Genomic DNA, 27,660 nt, shown 5'->3' with positions numbered 1-27,660 from the left:
TCAAGGGAAAATTACTATTTATTCAATCTCCAAATTGGGGAGGGGTCTCCATATTTAATAGGAAAAATATCACACAGGAAAGTACTGATTTGTTCAATTAGTTTAAAAAGTAAAACTGATAAATAAAATTTAAAGGAAAATTCACATAACAGCAAATGCAAGTGCCGAACAATCATACAGAGTGAACAATGATAAAGGCCATCAATAAAGAATTAGAAGTTACAACAGGATATCACTTTCACTTTCACCTATTATTATAATGGTGCTTTTTTTGCTGTATTTTTTTTTTTAATTTGCATGCTTGTTGACTCTAGTTTTAACTTTAGTACCCTAAGGTAGCAAAAGAATTAGGAAAGGACAATATGGATTTGTTTTTGACAATTTGGCACTGAGAGACTCTCCCAAGGGAATAATTTGAAATACATAAAAATACTGTATTCACTAAGTTGATCATCACAGCATTATTTATAATACTGAAAATTTTGGAAATATCCTAAGTTTCCAACAATTGAAAGAAAGTTAAGTAAATTACAATAAAACTATAAAATAAAATATATTACTGGCAATGTAAAGTATCTTTGCAAAAATCTGTAATAACCACACATACTACTTAGTGGAAAAGTAAGAACATAAATTTCATGATTACAAATGGCAATTATCAAGAATACAAGCAACAATAAATGTTGTTGAGGATGTGGGGAAAAAGGTACTCTCATACATTGCTGGTGGGAATGCAAATTGGTGCAACCAATATGGAAAGCAGTATGGAGATTTCTCAGAAAACTTGGAATGGAACCACCATTTGACCAAAGTTAGCCCAGTCCTAGGTTTATACCCAAAGGACTTACAATGAACATACTACAGTGACACAGACACATCAAATGCTTATAGCAGCTCAACTCATAATCGCTAAAGAACCAACCTAGATGCCCTTCAACAGGTGAATGAATAAAGAAAATGTGGTATATGTATATGATGGAATATTACTCAGCTTTTAAGAAGAATGAAATTATAGTGTTTGCTAGTAAGTGAATGGAGTTAGAGAATATCATGCTAAGCAAAATAAGCCAAACCCAAAAAACCAAAGGCCAAATGTTTTCTCTGATATGAGGATGCTTATTCACAATAAGGGGGGATAGGGAAGAATAGTGTTACCTTATATTAGGTAGAGGGGAATGAAGTGGGGAGAAGGGGCATGGGGTTAGGAAGGATAGTAGAGTGAAACAGACATTATTATCTCAGGTACATATATGACTGTATGACTGATGTTATCCCACAATATGTATAATAAGAAAAATGAAAAATCACACTCCATTTATGTATGTTCTATCAAAATCTATAAATGCATTCTACTGTCCTGTACAACTAATTAGAACAAATTTAAAAACATTTTAAAAAAGAGAATATGAATAAAAGAACATACTGTAATCACAGCAATGTGAAAAATTCACACCCCCCCAAAAGACAAGATAGTAAGTGATTATTTAGGATAAAACACACTTTTTTCACCTTTTACTACATTTCTGTTTTTTTTATTTTTCTATAATTTAGAAACCAATCTATAATTAGAAAAAACACCCTTTGTAAAATAAGGTAAATACAAGACCTTTCAGGGGTGTTCATTTCATCCCAAAACAGTCTAGAAAGTCACAAAAGCTTCAGCCTCTTGGTGGGGGCACAGGGACGAGGCTGTGATAAATGGCTGTGAGTGGGTAGGTGAAGAGAGGATGGGACACAACTAGGAGGGGGAGGCAGGGACAGGCAAGGGAAAGTCAGCCAAGGGCAGGGGGATCGTGGAGCCAGGGAAGACTCTGACTGCTCAGCGGAGGTCTGTCTAGACCCATAGTAGGCACTGACGGTGTTCTCAAAGGGCAGGGGCAAGAGGGATTTTAGGAAGACACATGGATTCCTTTAGGAAGAGGGGAGGAAAGAGGAAGGGAGGTAAACTACTTGGGAAAGAGGGGAGAAGGACTGAGGCAATGGTGATGGAATTGGAGAGGAAGAGGCCAATTGCCACGGTGAACTTGCTACTCTATGCCTAAACCAAACATACTTTGCTCACCTCCTGACAAGTCTTTGTGGTCAAATTAAGGGTAGAGAAACAGCTCACACGAATAACTCACCAACAGACTGCAAACCAGCTCAAATTCAGAGATAATCCAGGGCATCTCAGTTCAATGGAACCTTCGGCTACGGTGGAGATGCTCTAGATCTGTGGTTACCAAGCACCTGAAATATGGTGTGACTGGGAATCTTCTTTTTAACTTTTTTTTAATTTTAATTAATTTACATTTAAATAGGAACATATGCCTAGTGGCTACCAAGTAGACAGCACAGTTCAGCTTATGACTCATCAAGAACAGAATTTGGAGATTTTTTTATAACTAAAACTGTGCTTCAGGAAATAGTGAGAAAAATTAAGTGTACATATTGTAGCCAACCAGGATCGACAAACACATGTGAAATTAAAACCTGTATTAAAACTTATTATAACTGTGAAGTAGGAGATAAACCTAAATACACTGCAAATATGTCATGAGGAATTTCTAGACTATCATAAAAGTTATAGTGCACATGAAAAGAGCAATAATGAGGATGAATAATGTGAAAGAAAAAGCTTAGGGAAACTATTTATAAAAGTTGAAGCTTCCAAAGGGGAGAGAAATTCTGGAATTGGGAGAGATGAATAGGACCCTTTATTCCTTAAATAAAACTTGTTGCCTAACTAACTCTGCTCAGAAGATCACTGTGTTATATACACCTCTATCACAAGCTAATTAGTTTTAAAAGTCTTTGAAATTTCAATGATTTTAATATAATATCTTGTCATCTTGGTTACAATTCAATGCACCACAGTAACTTAATCTAATTTGCTATTTGCTATATTTTATTTTACCTTTACCTTGAAACACTGAGCCATTTATAAAGAGAAAATTACTAAAATTACTCATTTTTATACAAGACAGACTAATTTATTTATTGAGAAATATGTTGATTCTTTTGATGATGTGATAGTTGATCAGCCTCATCATGTTATAAATATGACATAAATATTCTATTCAAGATGATATGGGCTAAGTTTATTACTATTACCTGCCTTTCTGGTTACTTTCATATTTAGGAAATACAGGACTATATATTCTGGGAGATTGAAAATGACTTACTATTATACTAATGAAAAGTTTTTACGATCCTCAAAATAATTCAGAATTTAACAGAATTGCTATTTTTTCATAAGCGATTAAACATAGAATATGTCCTGTCCCCTAGATAAATGGATATCTATAATCAATCATCCCTAAATAAGAACATTTATATGAGTCTAAGTGAGTCAAACCATGGATATAGCTATAGCTTTAAATATTTTCACTGTGAATAACAGACTTCTAATAGATGGTCACTAACTTTTAAGATCATATTTTTTGCTAACCAAGTATTATTGGGGCCAGAAAGCATTTGAAAAGTTTTAACTCAATTTCCCATGAATTTCAAGTCTCTAGACTACTAAGCATTATTTATTATTTGATTTAGAAATAACATTAATCGCTTCATGCATATTTTATCTTTGGATTTTGAAATCTTGTGATCTTAAAAGCAAAAATTGAAAATAGACTTTTTGGTACTGGCTTCTAGAATTAGTATTTAACTTTATAATTGAGGAAGAAATGTGAATTATATGTTTCTATGTTTGTAATATATTGGAAAACCTAAAATATGTTAAGTTATTAAAAATTGAGAACTTAGGGTAGAACCTAATTTGATATATGGTTACTTATTCAAATGTACTAAATTCCACAAATAAATTATTTCTTGAGTATATACATGTTATTATTTGGTTAATATGATCTTGGTATAAAAAGGTATGACATAATTTTGGTTTGTTCATTTTGTACTTATTATGACTAAGCTATGGACTGTTTAAAACAAGGGAAGAAAAGGTTCAGCCTGGCCCCAATCTAACAATAACAAATTAATAAAGACTAAAAGAAAAGGATTGGCTGTCACACACTCTTAGGCCAAATGGTTTAAGCATGTTTTGATTACCTCATACTTCAGCTGCTTACAATATTATGGGTAATGACAAAATAACCATCTCTAATGCCTCCTCTCATCAGCTCCAACAGGAGAACATTACATTTGCCCCCCATAGCTGCAAAACTCAAGGCATCAATGATCGAGCAAGTTCTCCATGTTGGGAGTCATTATATACATTGTGATCCTGCAATGGGTCAGAATCAACAAAATATAGTTCCCCTGCATGGATATCAGAAAAATTAGCCATAAATTCATCAGGATTGAAACCAACCCATATAGTATACCTATAGTCTATGGTACGTATGGAGTAGCCCATGATCTTTATATCTTTTAAACTTGGCTTGTCAGAATTCCACTGAGGAGAGTCTGCAGGCCGAGGGTACTGGCTATAGGCGATCGACTCACGGGGATTACCATGGAGGTATGAATCGTCTTCTTTGTCCTGGAATTGAAAATGCTTCAGAAGGTTCTGGCCTTCTCTGCACAGCTCAACATGAAATGAAGGAACAGGGCAATGAGGTGGAACTGGTAGTCCTGCAAGTGCAGCCAGTGTGGGGAAGAGAGACAAAAGTTCCACAAGGTCCATGGTTTGCCTGCCTGAAACAGAAGGTGACACAGCTGAATTTGTTACATTATAGAAGCCTGCCACACCAGACTGGATGAATTAAGGAACCTATCTATACTCCACCTGTTTACTTTTTGCTTGAATGTTTGTTTACAACATTTATTTCTAGTAAAAGAAGTTTAGAAACACCACTACCTCAGCACCTCACCCTCCACTATCTACTCATCCAATCCAATGGCAAAATGTAAAATAAAGGCATCCCTAGCCTGTTGGCACTTTTGAAAACTATCTGCCTTTGGAACCACTAGTGTAATAACTGGATTCCGGTCAGCTTCATCAATTTAAGCTCTAAATATTAGATAAAAGTTAATGAAGGATCAGTAATATTTGGAGTTTCACAATGGCACTCCGCAGATTGCCCCTTTCTGGATGACTTTTTTAAAACATTTTTTTAGGGCTGAGGATATAGTTCAGTTGGTAGAGTGCCTGCCTCGCAAGCACAAGGCCCTGGGTTCAATCCCCAGCACCGCAAAAAAAATTTAAAAAAAAATACAAAGTTTTTTAGTTGTAGATGGACACAAAACCTTTTTTTAATTTATTTTTACATTATGGTGAGGATCAAACTCAGTACCTCACATATGCCAGGCAAGCGCTCTACCACTGAGCCACAACCCCAGCTCCCTGGATAACTTTTCGACACATCTTTTCTTTTAATATGGTAAAATACATAAGACATGAAGTTTATCATCCTACTTTTTAGTGGACAGTTCAATGGCATTGAGTATATTCATATTGTTGTGTTATAATCACCATCCATCATCTCCAAAATTCTTCTTATTTTATACATCAGAAACTCTGCCTCCACTGAACAGCAGCTCCCCATTTCTCCACCCCCAGAAACTGGCAACCCTCATTCTACTTTCTATCTCTATGAAATTCTCCACTCTAGATATTGCATATGACTGGGATCACATAGTTTTTGGGCCCTTGTGTCTGACTTATTTCACTTAGAATAATGTCCTCAAGGTTCATCCATGCTTTAGCATATGTTGGAATTTCCTTCTTTCTCAAAGCTGAATAATATTTCACTGAATGCATATACCACATCATGTATATCCACCCATGTGTCAAAGGACACTTAGGTTGCTTCTACTTTGTGGCTATTGTAAGCAATGCTGCTATGAACATTCTTGTCCAAATTTTTGTTTGAATACCTGTGTTTAGTTCTGTGGCATATATATTTAGGAGTGGAACTGCTCAGTCATACGGTAATTCTGTTTAACTTTCTGAGCAACTGCCAAACTGTTATCTACAGGAGCTATATACCATTTTACATTCCTGCTGCTAATTCAGAAGTGTTCCAATTTCTCAACGTTATCCAAAAGCATGAGAAATGGTATCTCATTGTGTTGCATCCACCTTTAAAATCTAAAGTCTGCAGTTATCTTTATATCTTACATTGATTCCTGTTAAAACTGATCTTGTGTTAGATGCAGTGGTGCATGCCTATAATCCCAGTGGCTCTGGAGGCTGAGGCAGGAGGATTGTGAGTTCAAAGCCAGCTTCAGGAAAAGCAAGGCACTAAGCAACTCAGTGAGACCCTGTCTCTCAATAAAATACATAAAAAAAAAATAGGACTGGGGATGGGGCTCAGTTGTTGAGTGTCCCTGAATTCAATCAGTACCACCCTGCAAAAAGAAAATGATCTTGGTTTTGCATTATCATTCTGGCCTTTTTGGATAGTTAAGAGATTGCTTAATAATGCCTAATTTCATTTTCTAGATACTTGATTTGTAAGTAAAATAAAAAGAAAAAGTAAAGATTTTTAAAAAGATACTTTACAATGGCAAAATTTGGCTGCTGCTACCACCACCTTAACCAAGTGACCAGACTGAGTATCACTAACAATGGCACAAACTTCCATAAGTTGCTCCACACTGTGGTAACAGAATACAACATCAAATGTAATACCCTGATCAAAAATATTCACCATGAGGAAACAAAGAGACAAATCTAGAGTGTGGGACAATGCATAGGACAAATTGGCCTGGATGCTTATCCAAAAGAGAGGAATCAGATCACTTAAGTCCTTGTCAGCCACCGTGAGAAAATGTACTAGTGAAATGAGAGCACAGGAGGCTCCTGAGCAGGGCTATAGAAAGACTTGCCTTGGCATTTTTGGGGAGAAGAGGGCTAGGAATAGAATCCAGGATCCAAGGCCTCACTGCGTGCAAGGCAGGAGCTCTACCACTAAGTTACAACCCCGCCCCTTGCCTTGAGTTTGAAAGGGATCACTTGGGCTGTTCTGAGAAGGAAACACTCTAGAGGATCAAGAGCACAAGCAAGGAGAGACCATTCAGCAAGGTGCTGCAGTTGATTGGGAAAGATGTTGGCAGAGGAGATGGTGAGACAGGGAAAGGAACAGATTCTAAACAAAAAGTGGTGTGCTTGCTGATGGACTGCCTATCACATATGACATATGAGAGAAAGAAAGATTGAGAAGATTCTGTAATTTTTGTGGCCATTTCCTGAGAACAGTGTCAAAGGCAAGGCTTAAGGTGAAAGAGCTAAATGTTCACCTCCAGGCGTGTAAGACTAGCCAAGTAGAACAGGCTACTGGAAATGAAATTTGAAATACAGGTTAGAGATAAAATTTGGAGATAAAATGGATGGTGGCACAGGTACAGAATTTACAACTTGGTGAATATGTCCCAACAAAAGTTTCAAAAAAGAATCTTACCTGTCGGAAGATTTCTCCCAGCAGACGAAGGGCTAAAATCATGCCTGTAAATTGTTTACCCTTTCAATAATGGGAAAGAAGATAGAGGATGCATTGCCCAAAAATTAAATGTGCAGGAAATAAAATAGGGCAGTATAATAGCCAACCCCAAGGTCCAGAAAGGCCAGAATGATGAAAACCAAGATAAATTTAAATAGGAATCAATATAAAGTACAGTACAAGTCTTAGATGCTAAAGATGGATTAAATGTGTAAGTCCCAAAATGGGAAACCTGGCTTATGGAAAAAAAAAAAAATTCCAAAAAGAACAAATGCTGGGTGAGGGGGTAGAGGGGGAAAAAGACTCTTTAAGGGCTGGGGAGATAGCTCAGTCGGTAGAGTGCTTGCATTGCAAGCACAAGTCCCCTGGGTTCGATCCCCAGCACCGCAAAAAAAAAAAAAAAAAAAAAGAACAAATGCCATCTGGAGTGAGTGATTTGCCTCTGATATGCAACAGTACATTTTGCAAATCCAGTGGTTCACTAGCTCAATGAGCTACCAAAAGGGAAAATACTCCCCTTAAAAAAGACCGAATCCATGACAAAAGTATACAGGTTAAGGATACCACTGATCCATTGAGGGTCAGCCCCTTCTTCTATACTCTGTAGCATGCTGTTGCTACCTTACAATATCCCTCCCTACCTTGGGAATGACACGTGTTCCTTTGCCCTACCTCCCTTGAAACCCCTCATGGACACAAGCCATACTTTCCAGTTCTGGCTCTGCCAATCCTCCCTGACCCAGAGCATAAGAGATGCTCAGGAAGCACATGCAGATCAAATATTGAGAAGGAATTCTAACACACACCAGAAGGGGGATTATGTAAGTCTGCGGCCTATGATTCAATGAGGTGGTTCACATGTAAACTAAAGGCACTCTTAGCTAGGCAACATTACTTCAGTGTATATTATACCTGGCTCCATCAGTTCTGTGGTGGAATCAAAAGGGTTGAGGTAAGGGAAAAGTTTCTCTCCTGCTTTTGGAAGCAAAGCTGTCCTTCCAGGAACATAGAACATCAGGGGCACACGGGTAGTGATGTCAAAATTGCTGTATTTGGCCCATTCTCCATGTTCACCAAGGGCCCAACCTGGATCATAAAAAAACACAGAATGACAGGAAATGAATAACCAGATCACAATTTATTTACTTTAGCTACCATTTGAATTCCTGTTGTAAAGGCCAAAAGTAAAATCTCATCCCTTCATGGAAATTCCTATAGAATTTCACCTGAATGTTGCTTTATTCAAAGTCAGACATATGTCCTCAATGATGAGACCATTAAAAAGGAAAAAAAAATATTAAATTCCCAAGTAAAATATCTTATTTATCAAGGAGCTAGCAATATATACCCACATTAGGCTTTGCGGAACCAATGGGCCCCAAGTGGACAAGTCTCCCCTGCCAAGACAGGCTCTTTTTTTAATGCTGAGGATCAAACCCAGGACCTCCATGTGCTCTACCACTCAGCTATATCACCAGCGGTTCATTCTTGACTATATGGGGACCCTGAAAGTTATAGTGTCACCATTTCCCTGTCCTGTGTCCATCTGTCTCTTGACTCATGACCCACAAGCTCAAGTTTACACATTTGGGGTTGTACTACCAAAATGTGAGGTTATGGTACTGTGGCATAAAACAAGAATATCTTGCACATTTCTTAAGACGTACCATATGTGGAGAAAAGCAAACCTTTAGATTCGAATCCTTAACCCTGATTAAAAACAACCCTTAACACTGATTTAAAACACCCTTGCAAAAGATAGTTTACGTATTCCAAGTTGGGAATTCCCTATCTTTGTGAGAACCCTTTTTGATATAAAAACTGTGCGTGACACAGACTATACATGCAGTATTTGGAAAACAACCAAAGACACTGAAAGCTGATGAGGGTGGATTCAATAAGGCATTGGAATGAATCTGTATTTTATCCATCATAGTCATATCTGCTGGAATTTCACAGAGGATGGTGCAGAGTCCAGCACAAAAATTTGCTGGCTCAATACACAGATGACATTGGGGCTACAAATTCTGCAATGGGGCTGGAAAGTGTTCTGAGTCAAAAGAGTTCTCCTAAGAAAACCCAGAGTTGAAAGGAACCTTTCACCTATCAATAATCAAAGCAGTTCATGTCCATTATAAATGTTCAAGGGTTCTGAGCATCTGTTGTAGCTGGAGGGTTGACCAGCTCTCCCTCCATCCCTCCCTCTGGCTGGAGTTAGGTAGGGATTTTCAGATACTCTAAAGGTAGTCAATGATGCTCAGAACTGTTGTTGTGGGTTAAATTGTGACTCCCATCAGATACACTGAAGTTAGAACCATAACTACAAAAAGGCCCAGCCAAGTTCTCTGTGGAATCCCCAAATATGGGTACTTGGAGCCCACAGGCCTCTTTTGGTCATAATAGGCTCTCTGGCACCATGCAGGGGTACCCCTAGCCCACCCAATACAGGGCCTAGCACTTGGCAAACACTCAATGGATAGCTATTGACTGCCTGACTACAAGAACACATTCATCAGTCTTGTGCTAGGTTTCAATCTGGTCTGCTATAGCCAGGGGCAAATATTTGAGAAAGAACACAAGCCTGCGAGAGTCCCAAGGGTTCACGTTGATACTAAGAATAAGAAACCAAGGACCTTGAAAGGCAGCTCAGAAGGCTTCTGGCTCTTTCCCCAGAGCCCTAGCATGAGGGCAAGACAGTAGGGGGCAGCCCAAGAATTAAGAGCTAGATGGGAGGCTGCTGACCACTCTCATATTCAGACATGCCAGCTCCTGATTAGATGTACAGAAACCATCATGTTTTACTAGCTCTCTGGTGGTTCTGATGCAGGACATCCCAGGAGCGTGCTTTGAGGTGGTTTACTGTAATCAACTGCAACTGCCTCACAGCAAAGAGTATGTCTGAATAAGAGAGGAAGCTGGGCACTGAGAAGTGGGGTAAGAAGTGGATAGAAGAGCATTAGGAATATGTGAAACATTATGACATCACCCTATCTAATGAAATACAACAGACCTTTACAAAGGAAAAGTTAGGCCGCTGAGAGAGGATATTGTTAAGTAGGAAAAATAAGTCTAAAAAAGTTTGTATAACAGTACACATAGTATAACCAATAACGTCTTATCATATGCTATGTTACAAACATCTGTATGTGTTTATCCCCACATATGTATGTGTACAAAGTACACATCAGAGCCCCAATTTGATGGCACCTGTTAGTTTAGTCCTGGGAAGGGAGCGTAACAGGATAGGGCATTCTGGCCCTGTATTATATGCTTTGTATCCTTTTTTCTTTTTAGAATTAGAATATACTATGATTTTACTATGTCCCATTTTCTGTTTGACAACATGAAAGAACTACTTTTCTTTTCTTTTTCTAGGTATAATAATGGTGTTATGGTTACACTTAAAGAGGCAGTGAGTTTTTTGTTGTTGCTGTTGTTAGAAATACTGATTGGAAAACAGAACCATCTAGGATTTATTTCAAAAAATTCTGTGTTAGAAGGAGTGGGTAAGGATGAGATGAACAAGACTGCGACTAGTGGGAAAAATGTAGGAGCTGTTGTTTTATTTTCCACTCTTGGGCATATTGAAAATTTTTCATATTAAAGAACACATTTTTCAAATTAAAGAGCATTTCTACATGTGGAAAAATTAGGAAACAGCCTTAGGAGATATAAACAGTTGAGAATCCCAGTCTCTTGACAGAAAGAGTGGTAGGGATAGGGGTAAGACATATCAAAACCAGCAGATCTGAGGGCCTTGTTGGGTTCTCCCAGGACTGTTCTGGATTCTCCTCCAACCCCACCCAAAATATCCTAAAGGTCTTCTAACCCTCAAGGTTAGCAATGGTGATTAGATGAGCTTCCACACAAATGAAAGGTTCTTGCTGAGTGCACAAAGAAAAGTAAAGTTGCTACAGTCACCCCCTGCTTGCCTCCACCCCCAAGTATCCAAGACAGAGGTCCCAGGACTAACGAGCTGATCAAAAAACACCCCAAGAACCTAGACTCAGGGTACTGCTGACTCACAAAAAATAGAAGATGCCCATGTATATGGCAAATTTAAAAAGCATGTTTCACAGGAAATTTGAGATGCTCTGAGTGACTCATGAGGGCATTTCAAAAATGCTTACCATGATCAGAGGTAAATGCAATGATCGTGTTGTTGGCCAGCTGAAGATCATCCAAGGTACTCAAAAGGTGGCCAACCTGTGTATCCAAATAGGAAACAGAGGCAAAGTAGCTCTGGCGAATTTTCCGCTGCAAATAAAACAAAAAAAAAAAATCAATAATGAGAGTGAGAGCAATTTTAATTGCTGTGGTATACACAGAGATAATGTCCACCTGAGCATCTCTCCCAGTTCCAATTCCTCTGTTGATGTCCTCATTTAACAAATAACACACCCTACCTCATGCATCCCCTCACCCACTGAGTCAACACAATCTGCATGTCCGAAGATTCATTTCTAAGTGAGCCAGTTTTCACTTTACCACACATATCATGGAAGATGGATGCTATCTACTACTCCTTTGTCTCCCTCACATATTCTGGTGGGTTCCGGGAGATGAATGTGTATGGAGCAACTGATTTCCCAGCCTATTCATGCATAGGCCCCACAACCTCTGATGAGATGAGCACCAAAGATACAACTCAGTGATAATCATTTCTTTTGACTGCCACAACAAAGTACCATATATTGGGTGGCATAATACAGAAGAAATGGATTGGTTCCCAGCTCTGGAGGCTAGAAATCTGATGTCAAGGGGTAGGGAGGGAGATTTCTGCCTGATGGCTCTAGGGGAAGATTGGGCCTTTTTGTAGTTATGGTTCTAACTTCAGTGTATCTGCTGGGAGTCACAATTTAACCCACAGCAACAATCCTGAGTCAGTGCTCTGACCACTTTCACACCTAGCAAAAGATGGCAGTTGCTTATCTTTGTGCCACAACTTTCACATGTAGCTTATTTCTCCAAAATTCTCCACAGGCCGGAGAAAGAGTAACTGAAGAACAAGAGAGGAGCAGTCACAGTCCCTCCACCCAGGAGACTTTAGGTACAGCGAGGTCATACCCTGAAGTAAAGAAGCCATCAGCCCCTCCTAGGCTGACTCACCCCCAGGCTTGTTCACAAATGTTAATGAAAAAGATGAATCCCCCTTTGCCCCTCACCAACGGGTAAGAAGTTAGGGAGCTGCTAACTTACCAGACAGCCCCAGCCTCTGCTACATGTATGGCCTCAACATTATCAGCTGGACCTGCCAGCTTCTCATCACTGCTAGGGTAAGGGCAATCATGAGACTTGCTCCAATCTCTACTTGTGATGAAGGGAACAGATACACATCCAATCTTCTAGAAGGATTAGTCTGAATTCTGGCCTACTTATATATTCTGGGAGACAGTCTTCAGTCTGTAACTTGGAGCACTTCCATCCTACTGGAGACTAAAGACATCAGTGAGAATGTCTGTGCCCTATACAAGGGTACTCCCTCCTTCCTCTGATGGTCCCTGGAGATGAGGCAATAAATAAGTGGGCATGGTTCTCAACTCCAGTGAGTCAAGTGACCAGTGAGAAACAACACATACAACATTGGTGAAGCCCAGGGTTGGCACAGGACAGTAAGTCCTCAAGTCTAGCTGGGAAAGTAGGGAAGGTTTCACGTTGGAGAAGAGGTGTTTGCTATCAAACAAATGGGGGTAAAATGTTCTAAGCAGGGGCTGGGGGATGTGGAATGGTGTGGAATCATGACAAAGCAGAGCATCCCTAGGGCTGAAGAATAACAGGAGAGGGCAGGGAAGGGAAATTACACTGAAACGGTAGGCCAGAGCCAGATGAAATAGACCTAGTAGGTCCCTCCAGGTAGCAGCATTCCCAGGCTGCAGGCCAAGGGAGTCTCTGGAGTCTTTCAAGGTGAGGAGGTGATGCAATTTGGGCTACAGGTTAATAAAAGTCCTTGGCAATAGCCCAGAATACAAATTCCAGTGGCTTTAGACAAGTATCACTAGATCACTGCTGGATACCTAAGAAGTACTCAACAACTTGTTGAGTGAACAAAACATTGCAAGACCCACTGCACTGGACCAGAAAGATGTGCTGAAGGATCCAGAGAACTGGGTGGATTTGAGAGGAAATTGGGGAGAACAAGCAGGTATGGAGGAGGGGATGAAGCAGGGCAAGGGAAGGGATAAGTAGTCCAAGGGTGACTCTAGATTTCACATTCAGCTAGTGGCATGATTCACAGGCATGTGGTGAGCAGGGAGATACAAGAGGAGGAAGAGGAAGAAGAGACAGAACACAGTGGTAGCCTGACTATATGAAAATCTTTGGAGCTGAAGTCTCCATAGTCACCTTCCTAGGAATGGCCTTCAAAGGTAGGTTAACATGCATGTCTGAAAATCAGAAGCAAGGCCTGGGCTGGAGGGGTATTTCTAGGAGTCAACTGTCAGCAGGTCTCAGACGAGTCACACAGGTAAGAAGGAGAAAAAAAGAGAGGGACCTAGACTGACCCTGGAGGACAGCATGTAAATGGGGGAAAACAGGGGCCTGCCATGGAGACTGGAGCAGAGGGGGCCCAGGAGGGCTGGCAAGGATGCCCAGGAGGTAAAAGGTTCCAGAAGAGATGAGGCTGATCAATGATGAGAAAGTAGCACAGAGCTCAAAGAAGGTCAAGACCAACAAGGATGGATTTTATTTACCAACAAGGTCAGCAATCACTCAATTGAGAGATCTTAGCAGGTTGGGAAGGCAGAAACCCAAGCAGAGAATGAAGAACAAATGTACAAGGAAGCCATGGACACAGGCAGAATAGAACATACCTTACTCTTGCTTAAAGCCCAGGTGAGTTGGGGGAAGGGCAAAAAGAAGGGAAGGGGAAAGCAGGTAAAGAGGAGAAACAGGAATGGGCAAAGGAGAAGGTACTTTTTAAAGATGTGAGTGAGGGGGAGATCCAAGAATGCAGACTAGAGGGAGGCTGCATTCCTTGTTGCTCAGTAACTCTGGTTTCAAGCAGAGGATATCTGTTTCTTGGTGAGGCAGTTTTTGCTGCTTATCGATCCCCTGCTGTTTACCCCATTTGTCTACTGCAATCACCTGCAGTCCGCCAGCATATTGACGCCTTTTTGAGTGCAGATTGCTTACTGTCAGGCACCTATCATTTGCCATTTGCCTGCCTCTTGCCTGTCCATCGCCTGCCTTTCACCTATCCATCACCCACTACCCGAGGTTCACATCCCGATCTTCTGACAGCAGTCAGCAAACTGACCGTAGACCGCCAGTGGAGCGCCAGCTGCCTGCTGTTGCCTGGAAGTTCACTTTCACAGTACCTGCAGGTTTGGTTGCACATGGCTGCCACCATTTTGAGACAACAGCCAGGTTCCGTAGGACCCCTGACTGGACTGACTGAGTCTCGGCTCCAGGATCCCTCAGCCTGACCGATCACTCCCTGCTTCTGGGGCCCTCACATCGACTGACTGCTCCCCGCCACCAGGACCCCTAGACTGATTGATTGCACCCCGCCTCCAGGATCCCACAAACAGACCGACCACACCTCACCTCCAGGACCCCTGCCTGACCAACCGTACCCCACCTCCAGGACCTCCAGCCAACCACACCCACACCCCGAGCTGCAGCTCTCCATTTGCCAACACATTTGGAAGCCAGACCAGCCATCTTGGATAATCCTGGAAGCTGTATCTTCCATCTTTAGGTGGGGCAAATCCCATCCTGAGACACCTGCTGGAGACTGGAAGCTCATTGTCAGGTACCTCTCATGCATCAGGCTACGGAAGACTGAGAGGTTTGAATACTATATGACTGTTACAGTGTGGATTTTCTTTTTTCTCCTTATTGAAAAATTTTAAGTTTTTACTTCTTTACTTTTCTTGCTTTCTTTTCCTTTTCTTGACCTGTTCCCTAAGTCTCTTTCTCCCTTTTTGCATGCTAACAACCAACTTCTTTTTATTACACTCACTCTTTCTACAATCTAGAACTTCTATATATTCTTTTCTTATCCCATTAACAGCTATATCCTACACCCCTCCGCATCCTTTGTCCTCCATTAGAAATTGCAGACCTTACTGCAAATCTGTTTGTTATACTGAAGATAATAATTGAACTCATTCTGTTTATTATGACAATATTTTTAATGTCCTCATAGGAGCTATTTGGTGTAGGATTGCATACTGTCTGAACTGGGCACTGCTAATATTGATCTCCCCCTTAAAGAAAAGGTTTTGGAAACCTATAGGGTCACTATAAGCCTTTGGGGGGAAACTGCAATAAAGATGTAAGTGACATGAGCAGACATAGAGGCTGCAGGTAAAGTTGATGGGAAGGGAAAACTAACTGAACAAGGAAAAGACAAGCAGATGGGCAGCTGAGTGCATTGCTGCCTCATGGCTGTGTGAATTGTCTCCAGATGCCCTCATGCTGGACTGTCTCATGATCAGAATACTGCATGTGGGACAAGGCTGAATGGACAAGTGTGCCAAGGGGCTGGCAAGAACAGTAAGTGGCCAGCTATGGGACCTTAGTGATTCAGGGGAGAAGCAAAGCCAAGAGTCCACCTAGACAGAGCCTATCAAGGGAAAGTCCACACTCTGGCAATCCTCAGGAGGTATGTGGGGAGCTGCAAGTTGAAGGGGTCATGGTAAGGATGGTGACAAAGAAGGAGCAGGCATGGAGGATGGCAAACACCTGAGGACACTGGGCTGGATCTGAAGAGAGCCCAGAATTGAGAGACTCAAGAGAGAAGTGAGATGGGGCTTGGACATGAACATCTAATGCAGCAGGGCCTGAGAAAACCAGGGTTCCCTCTGGGTCATGTTCTCTGCTACGTGTCGAACAGACACAGGTACAAGGAAGGGACTTGGAAAACTTTAAGAAGAACTCATCATGTAGCTGGTACTGTCCTAGATGCTTCCACATATACTCTTTAGTCCTCCCTGAAAACTTCCTAAGTTGGTGTTAGTGCAGAAAACTGTTTCCATTTCACAGATAAAAAAATTGAGGCTCAGAGAAATAAAGTGACTCAGGAGAGTTCATACAACTGGTATGGGGTAGAAAGTGAATTTGAACCCACACTGTTTGGAAGTGAAAAACCCAACCATGGGGTTAATTACATTTCTCTGGGGTGACCCAGTTCCACCTGATGCTAACATCATGCAGTGAGGCCAGTGTCATTTCTCTGCCTTTAGTCTTCTCACCTAACAATAGAAGGGGCAGGCACCTCACTGGATTCCCATATGGACCAAAGCAGATGGCCTAAATAAATGTTCAGTACCCATCCCAGTACCCGGTATCCATCCCAGCACCCAGTCCATTGCAAAGGTTCATTTTAAGTGACTGTCACTAATAAGGCTTCCAGACACAGCCTCAGAGCTACAATTTGAGCCATCTTATTATCAGATCCCAGAGATGCAATATTAGAAAACAAACAAACTGACAAATCTGTTGCTTTCCAAACTTTTACCACTTGCTATCAGGAAGCTCAGGAATCAAATAGATTTGAGGAGCATACACACCTCACCTCTGAAACTCTGGTGTGCAAACTCGGAAGTCACATGGGTTTGAATAGCAAGAATTACCTGTATGAGTTGGTTTTGTTTAGGTTTAAACTATAATCTCTGACAATAGTTCTCAAACTTCTGAGTGGATCTGAATCACTGATGTGCCTTTTGGGGAAATGTATATTTTGAGACTCCATCTCCAGCTTCTGACTCTGTTAACTCTGGGTGGGTTATGACTCTTATTTCCAACAAGCCTGCAATTCTGATGCAGGTGTTCCAGGAAACACACTTTGAAAACATTACCATGTTCCATTCACTATAGCCTACCCACCTCAGCATTTATGTGGTAAAGTAAGGGCTCTACATGGAGGATTCTGGAAAGGATGTTGGTCAGCATGTCTTTTACATTCACATGGGAGAGAGGGTAGATGATGAGTCAGCATGACAATTCTAATTTTGTGGCTGCTCTTCCCCCTATCATAGCAAAGGGATATCAGTCATCATAGCTGGGCAGCACTGGCCATGATGGCACCCAGTTACCTCTGTGCCACGACTCAGTTCATCCAGCCAACTCGAGAGTGACAGGAGCCAGTTTAGGCTTTCCCATAGAGGGAACCTCCAGTACCAGCAAACTGAGCCTTCTGGGCTGCTCAAGAGTTGCCAACATGCTATAATTGATGAATTATAACTTACATTAAACAGCATCTCCCATAGTTAGGGACATTCACCCAGGTTGCTTCCTCACTCCCATCCCTCCTATAGCAAGTCACCAAATCTCTGGATTCCCTGTTCTCTGGAAGTTGAAACACTGGCCAGGAGACTCTTGATCCACCCAGTACTGTCCATGTCCTACAGAACACCTCCCACCCAGCACTTGGCAAAACACTGTGCATAAAAATTCTTAATAAGATATTAAGAAAGGAATAGTAGATGTTGCACTGAAAAAAGTGAACTGACCAATGCTACCAGTGCCTGATACATCCTGGAAATATGTTCTTTGTACCTGAAAATCCATAGGAATGGGGCCATAGGGCACACTGATGTTTAAGGCTTGGACGTCTTCCCGCTGCCTTATATCCATCCAGGGGTTGTAGGCTACAGGAGGTAGGCCATCAGGAACCTGAGGATCAGGAGCCAGGGTGATGTTCTCCAAGGGGTACAACTTCTGAAATTCCTTGGGGAAAAAACACATGGAGCCACAAGGTTGTCACTCTCTTAGCAATGGCACAAGGCTATAGCTCTTTAGGTGTTTATATGGCCTTTTCTCTAAGCCTGAGATGCATTTACATCATGGCCCCAAGTACTCATCCCCTACCTGAAGTCAGGCCTTAGGTCACCCTCATGAGATGACAAAAGCAACGAAATCATGCAACTTTTGTTTCCTACAAACCAAGCAGTGGTATATCTCTTCCCTCATATGGGCAGATGCCCTTCTGTTCTTGTCCTATTTCACTTACAGTACACAGAAGTGTGATGAGGTGTTCTGGGTTCTCCAAACCACTCTCAGGCCCAGTAATTCTCTACAACTCACAGGACTCAACATATAGCCACACCCACCGCTATGGTGTATTACAGTGAAAAGATACCAGAAACAATTGACAAAGGGAAAAAGCTCATGAGGCAAAATCTAGAAGAAAACAGTAACAAGTTTCTAGAGTTCTCTCCCCAAAAAGTCACACAAAATGCACTTTCTTCTCTCAACAATGAGGTGTGTGATAACATGTATAAAATGCTGCCAGACAGGGAAGCTCATCAAAGCCTTAGCAACTCGATGTGGTTTGGGGCTGATCATGTAGGTACTCTTAAGCTGGAACAAACCAAAAGTCTAGTTTCCTAAAAGGAAAGCAGGGATTCAGCATATACCTTAATGTTCACCTGAACAGTTTAGGCATAGTGAGCTACACTTATGAGTTCTGGGGATGGTGGCAACACTCCCAAAATCAAAGTCCCCAGATGCCTACCAAGGGCCAGCCTTATAAGCAGGCCTTTCAGAGGCTCATGGCCAGGTCGGCTTTGTCAACTACTTTCTGCAAAGAAGAAGAGGCAAGTCTCATAATTCTATCAAGAGGGTTGACAGCTCCTGCTAGGAAGGCATGATACCCTAGGTCAGTCAAAATAAGATACCTATAACATCAAAGAGCATACCTTCTGGTCTCTGCTCTCATTACAAGTGAGGGGCAGCCTTTGTGAAGTCAAAAAGTTGAGCTGCTCAGGCCCAAGGAAAACATAATAGATAAAACCAAAAAAGATTATAAAAAGGAAACTACTACATGCTGTAAGTGTTATACAAGCAATAGGGTTTGAGCTTCCAACAAGCAATGCAGTATCCTGTGGTTATGGCGTCTAATCTGAAAGGCTCATGGGGAAGAGGGAAGGCAGTTGGTGAAGACAGCTTCACATTCCCTGGAAACATGTCCCGAAAACCATCCCTTCTTGTAGGCTTTTAGTGGTCTGGCTCACTTCTCTATGATCTCATCATCCCACCCAACATTTGCACACTGAGTTCAATGAAAGGAAATAAAACCTCCAGTGGGGAGAATTAGAAAGCCAAGCATTTCTTATAAGATCCTTACATGTTCTAAGACTACTTGGCTTTGATCTCTGACTCCTATCTTCCACTCCACTGTGCATACTAGGTAGCTCCCACTGGGCATCCCTTGTAACTTGAGATGGCAAGATGTAGTTACCTTCACTACACAAATCCCTCCCTCAACAAATAACACAGTTGTAGTAGCTGTTGGATCAGCCCTCAGCCAGCTCTTCACCTTGGGGTATCTGAAGGGGATATGTGGCTTATGGTACCCAACAGCCAGGAAGAAAGGACTGCCAGATGTTTTCATCTTTTCCAACAATCGTATTGCTTGCTCAGTGCTCTGTTTGTCAGGCAAGGTGCCCTCGGGCACATCCACTACATCCACAGGACAAAGCAGGTTGGCATGGAGTTCTCCGTCTTGCCCCCTACATGTCTTTCAAAACAAAATGATGTAACATCAGATTTTAAATGCAAGAAATAGAAACCATGAAGGTTATACACAGAGATTTAATGTTCATATCACCAGGCCCTTAGCTGTTAGTCATACAGAGTGAATAGGCTCATCAGAAGTAGAACTAAACCAGAGAGGTAATTCTTTTCCAGGCAGGAGACAGAAATCCACAGCAGTTAAGCTTCTTACTGCTGATTCTCTGTCTCCAAGTCATGACTCATTAAAGAAACCCAAGTAAACTAATTATTAGAAAAAAATCTTATCTCCAACTCTACAATGAAAAGTAAATAAGCCAATTAAAAATGGGCAAAGGACTTGAATAGACATATTTCCAAAACAATATGTAAATGGCTAATGGCACATGGAACTATGCTTAACATAATTAATCATTAGGGTAATGCAAATGAAAACCACAATGAGATACCACTTTACCTACAAGGATGGAGATAAGTTTTAAAAACAGAAAATAACAAGTTTTGGCAAGGATTCAGAGAAACTGAAACCCTCATACATTGCTGGTAGAAATGTAAAATGGTACAGCCACTTTTAAAGATTATTCATCAATAATTCCTAAAACAAACATATTTATTATATAACCTAGCAATTATATCCCTGGGTATATACCCAGGAAAATGGTTTTTGGGAGCGTACCAGGGATTGAACTCAGGGGTGCTCGACCACTGAGCCACATCTTCAGCACTATTTTGTATTTTAAAAGACAGGGTCTCACTGAGTTGCTCAGCACCTTGGTAATTTGCTGAGGCTGGCTCTGAACTCATGGTCTCCTGCTTCAGGCTCCAAAGCCCCTGGGATTAGGCGTTTGCCACCTCGCCCGGCTAGAAAATGTTTTGAAATGTCCACAAAAACACAAATGTTGATAGCAACATTATTCCTAATAGCCAAAAAGTGAAAAGAACTCAAATATCCACTAAGTGATAAATGGACAAATAAACTGTGGTGTTATGGAATGCTACATACTCATAAAAAATAATGAAGTACTGATATGTATTACTACATGGTTGAACCTCAAAAACATTATGCTAAAACCAAATAATCTAGATATAATTGGTCACATTTTATATGATTCTATTTATATAAAATACCCAAAATAGGTAAATCTACAGAGTAATAAAGTAAATCAGTTGATGTCACAGACTAGGGATTGGGATGAAATATGGAGTATCTGGTAATGAGTACAGAGTTTGTTTTAGGGTTGATGAAAATGGTCTAAATTTGGTTTGGGTAACAACTATACAACTCTGTGGATGTACTTAAAAATATGATTTTAAAGGGACAGTTTTTTCTGTAATCCCAGAGACTCAGGAGGCTAAGGCAGGAGGATGGCAAATTCAAGGCCAACCTTAGTAATGTATGTAGTCCCTGTCTGAAAATAAAATCAAAATGGCTGGGGATATATCTATTTACTAAAGCACTCCTGGGTTCCATCCCCAGTTCTATAAAAACAAATAATAAATATAAAAATAAAAGGGACATTTTTATGGCATGTGAATTATGTCTCAATAGGAAAAAAAATAAGGGAAAAAACATCTTCGATTTCAAAGACAGAGTTAGGCTTGTGAGCAACAGGGTTAGCATTAAGTGGATAAGGTGACAGCTCAAGGAATTTCCAGATCCTCGGCCACACCACACACAGAATGAAACCACTTCATTTTCCAAAGCAGTCATACTGGCCACAAGACCAAAGTCAGTTTTGACCATGATTTCCAAACCACAAAGACCCAGGAGCTATGTCAACTACTGCCCCATCTCAAAGACGCATGTCTTTTCACAGTCCTGCCCTTTATATTGAGGATTCCTCCAAACCAAGACAAAGTTTCTTTATAGATTCTTTTTCTTCTAATGCTCTAAAATGTTAAACCCTTTGTTGTAAGTTTCAGCAGCTGAACACATGCACTAGGGCCAAGACAGGCAGGCAGACAGCATGCCTTTGTACCATTCTGGGTTTAGGTTCCAGAGCTCCCATCCCCCTTCTCCCTCCCATGTCTCAGTACCTTCTATAATCCTTAGTACAGAGGCTCATCTGGAGTAAGCATCAAGGAACAATTAAGTGAGTATGACACACTACAGCCTAAGGTTCTAGAATGAAGCCACTATTCCTGTTGGGCCTAACGCTAAAATATGCCAACTTTAGTCTCTAGCAAGACATTAATATAAGTGAAACCCACAAAACTCATGAAAAAACCAGCTTAGAAGTATACGGAGTATACATAATAGTTTGTTTTCTAGACAAAAAGAAAGTGCTTTCTCCCCAGACCAGTGACCCTTTCATAACCTTACCTTAGTGTTCTCATACTTCTCTGAGGAAGGATGATAAGGTGGAAAAGACCAGCTATATGGAGAATCATCACTATGATTAGAAGATACACCTTGAAAGAAGGGAAGAAGAAAGTTGTTAAATAACACATGAAGGGTTTTTAATGCCTCATCTCCCAAAATCAAACTTTTGTCAACAACTGGGGAAGTAGAACTTTCGCTCTTGGACTGCATTCCCCCTCATCTATAAAATAAGGAACTGAGGTGAGATGAAGAACTATCCCTAACAACAACAACTCTACAGGTCTCCATTTGAATCAGGAACATCTGACTTTCTGGTCCCTAAGCCCTGGAGATTTGTAGTAGGCTCTGTGGAAGTGACCCACAAGGACAAGATGAGCCAGGCTGTTACAGCACAGCACACCTCCTTAGAACCCACACTGGAGCCTCTCACCCATCCTATGTAGGAAGCAGCAGAGCAATCTCACCACCATGAGGCAGGTGGGGAAAGGGAGGCTTAGAGGTCTGTACCTTGCCCAGTGCCAATCAGACATCAGGTAAGTAACCCAGAACCCAAACCCATGCCTTCAGACTCCAAAATCAAGTGCTTAGAAGTTTACAGTTTACAAAAAAAAAAAAAATCAAAGGACGGACTGACTGAAGTGCTCTATAAGGGAGCCCCAAGACACAGAAGTGAGGTGGGTCCACTGAAGGATGTCAAAGAGGGTCTTTAGAAGTTAGCAAGGTCTGCAAGCTATCTGAAGGGAAGTGCTGCCTGTGGTAGTTAGCCAGGAGAAGCAGAGACATCACAGGCAAGACCAAGTCAGAAAGAGCATGGCCAGCACAGGAATACACTAGAGCTCCAACAGGGAGCACCAAAGGACATAGGACTGGAGGGGTGCTGAGTAAAGGGCCCAGTGACACAACAAGGATGGCAAAAAGAGCACACAGAAGGCTGACAGACCTGGGGTCAAATCCTGACACTGTACCTTAGCACCTATGCCTCCTTGGGTAAACTACTGTGCAAGCCTCAATTTCCTCCTAAGGAAATGGAGATGATGATAAAAACCTTGTTTGCTATTGATAGGATTATACTAGAGGCCAGCAAAGTAAGTGGTATGTTCTTGGCACTCAGTGGTTGGTACCACCATTCTTGAGCAAGCCCAATTCAGACAGAATAGGTGTTGAAAACAGGCCCAATTGAAAAATGTGTTTCCTAAAGGATTGACCACAGGCAAGCTTGTGGGATCAAACTTGGATACTACATTCAGAGCCCAAAAGCCAATCATAAGGAAGGAGGCCAAGCAATTTCACTCAGGCCTTTCTGGCCTCCCTTCCAGAAGCCCAATCTCCTGCCTCTGCTGTATTTCCTTCTCTATCTAAAACTGTAACTTCCCTCTTAGGCAAAGAGCATTGTGATGTGACTATGAAACCGCAGAAACTCTGACTAATGTAGGACTTTTGACTAGAAAATATGATTCATGGCAAAGTTACTTTCAAAATGGGCCTGACTTAGCCCAGTTCAATGCTATCCTCAATCTGGACTAGTCAGCTAGCCTCTGGGAGAAGATTTCTAAGATTGCTAATATAACCAGTGTACAAAGAGAAAGCTACCGAAAATGTTCGCATTGTCACCCAGCCTCATGATAAGTACTACAAACCCCATGAAGCTTTTCCTTCCATATTCACAATCTACATTGGGATGCTCTTCTGGGAGGGTCAAGATAGTTAAAACTTCAGCTTTTCAGATAAGGACTCCAAGGCTCAAAGAGGATAAACAATTTTCCCAATGTAAGCCATAGAGCTAAGAAGTGGCAGTGCTGAGACTAGAACCCAGGTGCCCAGAATCCTGGTACTAGTGCCCATCAGCAGTTCAATCTGCTTCTAGGATGATCATCCCAATGGAAACCTAAAAAAAAAACTTGGTACCCAAAAAAGTACAGTATGCTAGACTGCTATACTGTCATTAAAAATGATTTTTTATGAAAATTAAGAGGAAATATTTAAAATAACTCAGGATATAATCCTATACACATGAGAAAAATCAGAAAAAAATAATATGCCCAGAATAAGGAGAGCATCAAAATGTAGCCTATCTTAGGATGCTGGAAACAAAAGTGATCTATATTCTTTAGGTTACAGTTTCCATTTGTGTAATCATAAATTGCTTCTACAAATAAAAAAAAGGTTTTTTTTAGGCTTTGACATTTTAATTTTGGTATTAAAGCCTGTATAGCCAGGTGTGGAGATGCAACTTGTAATACCAGCAACTCACAAGGCTGTGGCAGGAGGATTCCAAGTTCAAGGCCAGCTTCAGTAACTGAGGGATGCCCTAAGCAATTCAGTGAAACCATGACTCAAAATACAAACATAAAAAAAGGCTGGTGAAATAGCTCAGTGGTAAAGTGATCCTGGGATCAACCCCCAGTACCAAAGGAGAGTGAGAGTCCCTGGTACCCTACAGGTCTCAGGTAGCAGTTTATACTCCTACTCTGATATTGTTCACTGAGAGTGGGAAATAAGACACACCAAACTGCAGTGCCTTCACCACACAAGCCCACACAGTATCACTGGTTACAAGGAATTCCCCAGATGTGCATGCCCCACCCTCCCTTCACAGACAGGGACCCCACAGGGCAGAGGGGCAGGCCAAGAGCTGGACTCACAGCACTACCACCTCCCCACCCAGCACCCTTCTACCACCAGAGGAGACAGAGGAGCCCCAGAGCACCACCTCCAGCCTCCAAAAGGAAGCTAGACTCTTACTACCCTCTTTCACTTTGGCTGAGAACTGAAGCCAAGCTGAGAAGTGGTTTTTCTAGAAAGGCAGAAGTGCAAGCATTCAGCCAGAAAAGCTGTCTACAGAGACAGTCCCATACCCAGCAGGGGATTCCCACACTCAGCACAGAACAAGAGAACTTGGACTTTGGGCTTGGAGCAGTACCAGGGTGAAAGACTTTTCCAACCGACATGGTCAGGTAGCCATTCTCCTTGAAGTACTGGGGGATGGTGGAGAAGTTTCCCGCGTGCACCCTCCAGTAGGAGTTGAAGTCATACAGGCGTGTGGTGTCAGGCCTCCTCCCGGTGAGGAAGGACACGCGGCTTGGGGCACACACTGCTTGCTGTTAGGGAGCAGAAGGACAGGTCAACATCATCACAGCATAATGTGTCTGCTATCTCCAGGGTAACCAAGCAACCTCCCCAGGTCCTCAGCAACAGCCTGGTGACTGAGTCATGCAGATCTCAAAGCCACCCAGAGGGATTTGGGCCTCACCCAGGTGTCAGAGATTGCTTCCTTCTGGCAAGACAAGGCAATAATCAGCCCCTCAAATAAGCAGATGCTTGTATCCTCCAATGATAGTGTCCCCAGTCACCCAGAGTGGGCGATATTCTTGGAAGCATTCCTGAAAAGGGGCTTGGGGAGGAGGGTCACCATAGCTGTCTGGCTGGCCCTTGCCCATGGGTGGCATTCTGTAGCACCAGGCAGTGCCCCCTACCAGGAGAAAGCTGGCCAGGGCCCTGAACATTTTAGAGCCAGGGCACACTCCACCCAATGAGGTGAGGCAGCACAAGATTCCTTACATGGACAATCACATTTCCTTGACCACCATTTTCCAGAATATGCTTCCCTCTTTCAAGCAGGGACCTGGCACGCTCAGCACCACCCAACATTAGCTGAAATGCACCAACCCTAAGTGTACAAGGAGGTACATACCCATGCCTAGAAGTTCCCAGACTTACCTGGGCAAAGGCATTCTGGAAGAGGAGACTGTGGGATGCCAGCTGGTCGATATTTGGGGATCTCACTAGTTTATCCCCATAACAGCCCAGGGATGGGCGTAGGTCATCCACAATGATGAGAAGGACGTTCAGAGCACCTGCACAGGAGGGAGGGGCTTAGGTGAAGTCATGTGCACTGATGCTGAAAGTCCTCATCCTAGGGCACTGAGAGACTCAAGTCTGGCTCCTGCACCTGGATAATCCAGCTCGGGTGTGGGCAAACCAGGGCTGGGTCTCAGCCTGGGCTGGAATTGGATGTAAAGAGGAATCCTGGGTTCTGGGTAGTAAGGTTAGGTTTTGCCATAATTTCAAGCCTGGGAGAGAGGGGGTACAGACTTTAAGGAGAGAGAGGATGGACAAAGGGTTAAATGGACCACCGAAAGGAGCAAGGATTGCAAAAGGAAGAGAGAAAGGAAAAGATGAAGGATGTGAAGAGGAAAAGATGGAGGAAGTGAAGGAAAAGGAAGAACGGATTGCCAGAGGGTTGGAAAGACAGAGGGAGGGAACAGGATGGATTGACAGAGGGATGGAACAATGGAGGAAAGGGCAGAAAAATGCATAGAGGAAGGGAGGTAGAACAGATGGATGGAGGCATCAAAAGATGAGGAAAAGATGGAAGGTTGGAAGGAGTGAAAATCTGGGGGGAGGTAAGAAATGGGATATAGATGGATAGCTAGAAGGAACGGTTAGGAAGGAGAGGGAGGCAGGGATGGATGTGGGCAGGGAAGGAGCAAAGAATGGACGGAAGGTGGGAGGGCGGACGCGGGAGGCACCTGTGGTGGAGTTCGCCTGCGCTGCTGCTTCCAGGGCGGCGCAGACTGAGCCCAGGACCAGGCCGAGCCAGAGCAGGTGCCAGCCAGGCGGAAACGGCGACAGCATTTCTGCTTCTGCGCCGCCGCTCAGGGCGGCAGTGATGGTCTGAGGATGGAAGCCTGGACAGCTGCCGCTGCAGCCACAGGTGCCTTGTCAGGAAGACAGCGCGACGCGGCCGCCGCGGGCCCACAGGCCCGGGCTTCTACTGCAGTGCCAGTGCGCCTGCGTGCATCCTCCCTCCCCCGCCCCGCCCCGCCTCCGGGGATCTAGTGTGAGGTTCCTAGCGTGATCAGAGCCACAGTGGGCGGGGCCAAGGGCAGAACCTGAGCCACCAGGCAGCCCTAAGGTTTTTGCCCACCCGCAGACCAGCAGATCTGCCGGCACGGTCCTCAATAGACAGCTGCTATAGGAATCTTTGGAGGTGTTGGGAGGGATTTGAGACTCACTATCCTCAGCTAGAAGTTTCCTGCCTCTGCCTTTGCTCTTGCTGTGTCCTTTCCTCATCTCTGAATAAATGTCACACTTTTCCTTGCAGCCCCGCCCAAATACTGTTCTTCTTCAATTAGGTCTTTTGAGAACCCTCTTCCTCCTTCTACAAGAACCCCCTTTTTCCTATTCATTTGTTCAACATTTAGTAACACAAATATGTACACCAGGTACTGTTGACAGTGCTGGAGGTCTAAGTTCTGCCATGGTGGAGCTTAAAACAACAAATAAACAAACATGCAGAATGTCGGTGGGCATATGTGGTTTGGAAAAAATAACATGGGGCTGGGAGTGCTTGTTATTTTCTATGTGGTGGCCAGGCAGGGCCTCACCAGGAAAGTGACATTTAAACAAAAACTTAAAGGAAAGGTGCAAGCCCCATTGATGTCACAGGAAAGATGCTCCCAGTAGAGGGAGTAGCAATTGGGGGAACATGCTTGCCAG

The 27,660-nt window shown here is 42.5% G+C and overlaps 1 protein-coding gene across 1 annotated transcript; it reads right to left on the bottom strand.

Annotated features, from left to right (window-relative positions):
• IDS (iduronate 2-sulfatase) lies at window positions 1-26,951 on the bottom strand. The gene is made up of 9 exons (XM_079124313.1): window positions 26,691-26,951; window positions 25,879-26,015; window positions 25,082-25,259; window positions 22,162-22,250; window positions 19,645-19,845; window positions 17,883-18,053; window positions 11,510-11,636; window positions 8,292-8,465; window positions 1-4,632 (listed from the first exon to the last, which is right to left on the bottom strand). The coding sequence occupies exons 1-9, from the start codon at window positions 26,794-26,796 to the stop codon at window positions 4,160-4,162; spliced, it is 1,656 nt and encodes a 551-aa protein (XP_078980439.1). The 5' UTR covers window positions 26,797-26,951; the 3' UTR covers window positions 1-4,159.
• Window positions 26,952-27,660: the final 709 nt, after the last annotated feature.

The sequence above is a fragment of the Sciurus vulgaris genome (assembly GCF_902686455.1).
Source record: "Sciurus vulgaris genome assembly, chromosome: X".
Taxonomy (NCBI): domain Eukaryota; kingdom Metazoa; phylum Chordata; class Mammalia; order Rodentia; family Sciuridae; genus Sciurus; species Sciurus vulgaris.
This window is presented reverse-complemented; position numbering and strand designations above follow the sequence as displayed.

Bases quoted from the DNA above. Each gene is read 5' to 3' on its own strand.
- IDS (XM_079124313.1), bottom strand. From the start codon at position 26,796: ATGCTGTCGCCGTTTCCGCCTGGCTGGCACCTGCTCTGGCTCGGCCTG. The intron at 11,637-17,882 runs GTACAAAGAACA...TTTTATTTGCAG, and splicing joins CCATTCCTATGGATTTTCAG to CGGAAAATTCGCCAGAGCTA. The intron at 4,633-8,291 runs GTATAATATACA...CTTCTGTTTCAG, and splicing joins CACAGAACTGATGGAGCCAG to GCAGGCAAACCATGGACCTT.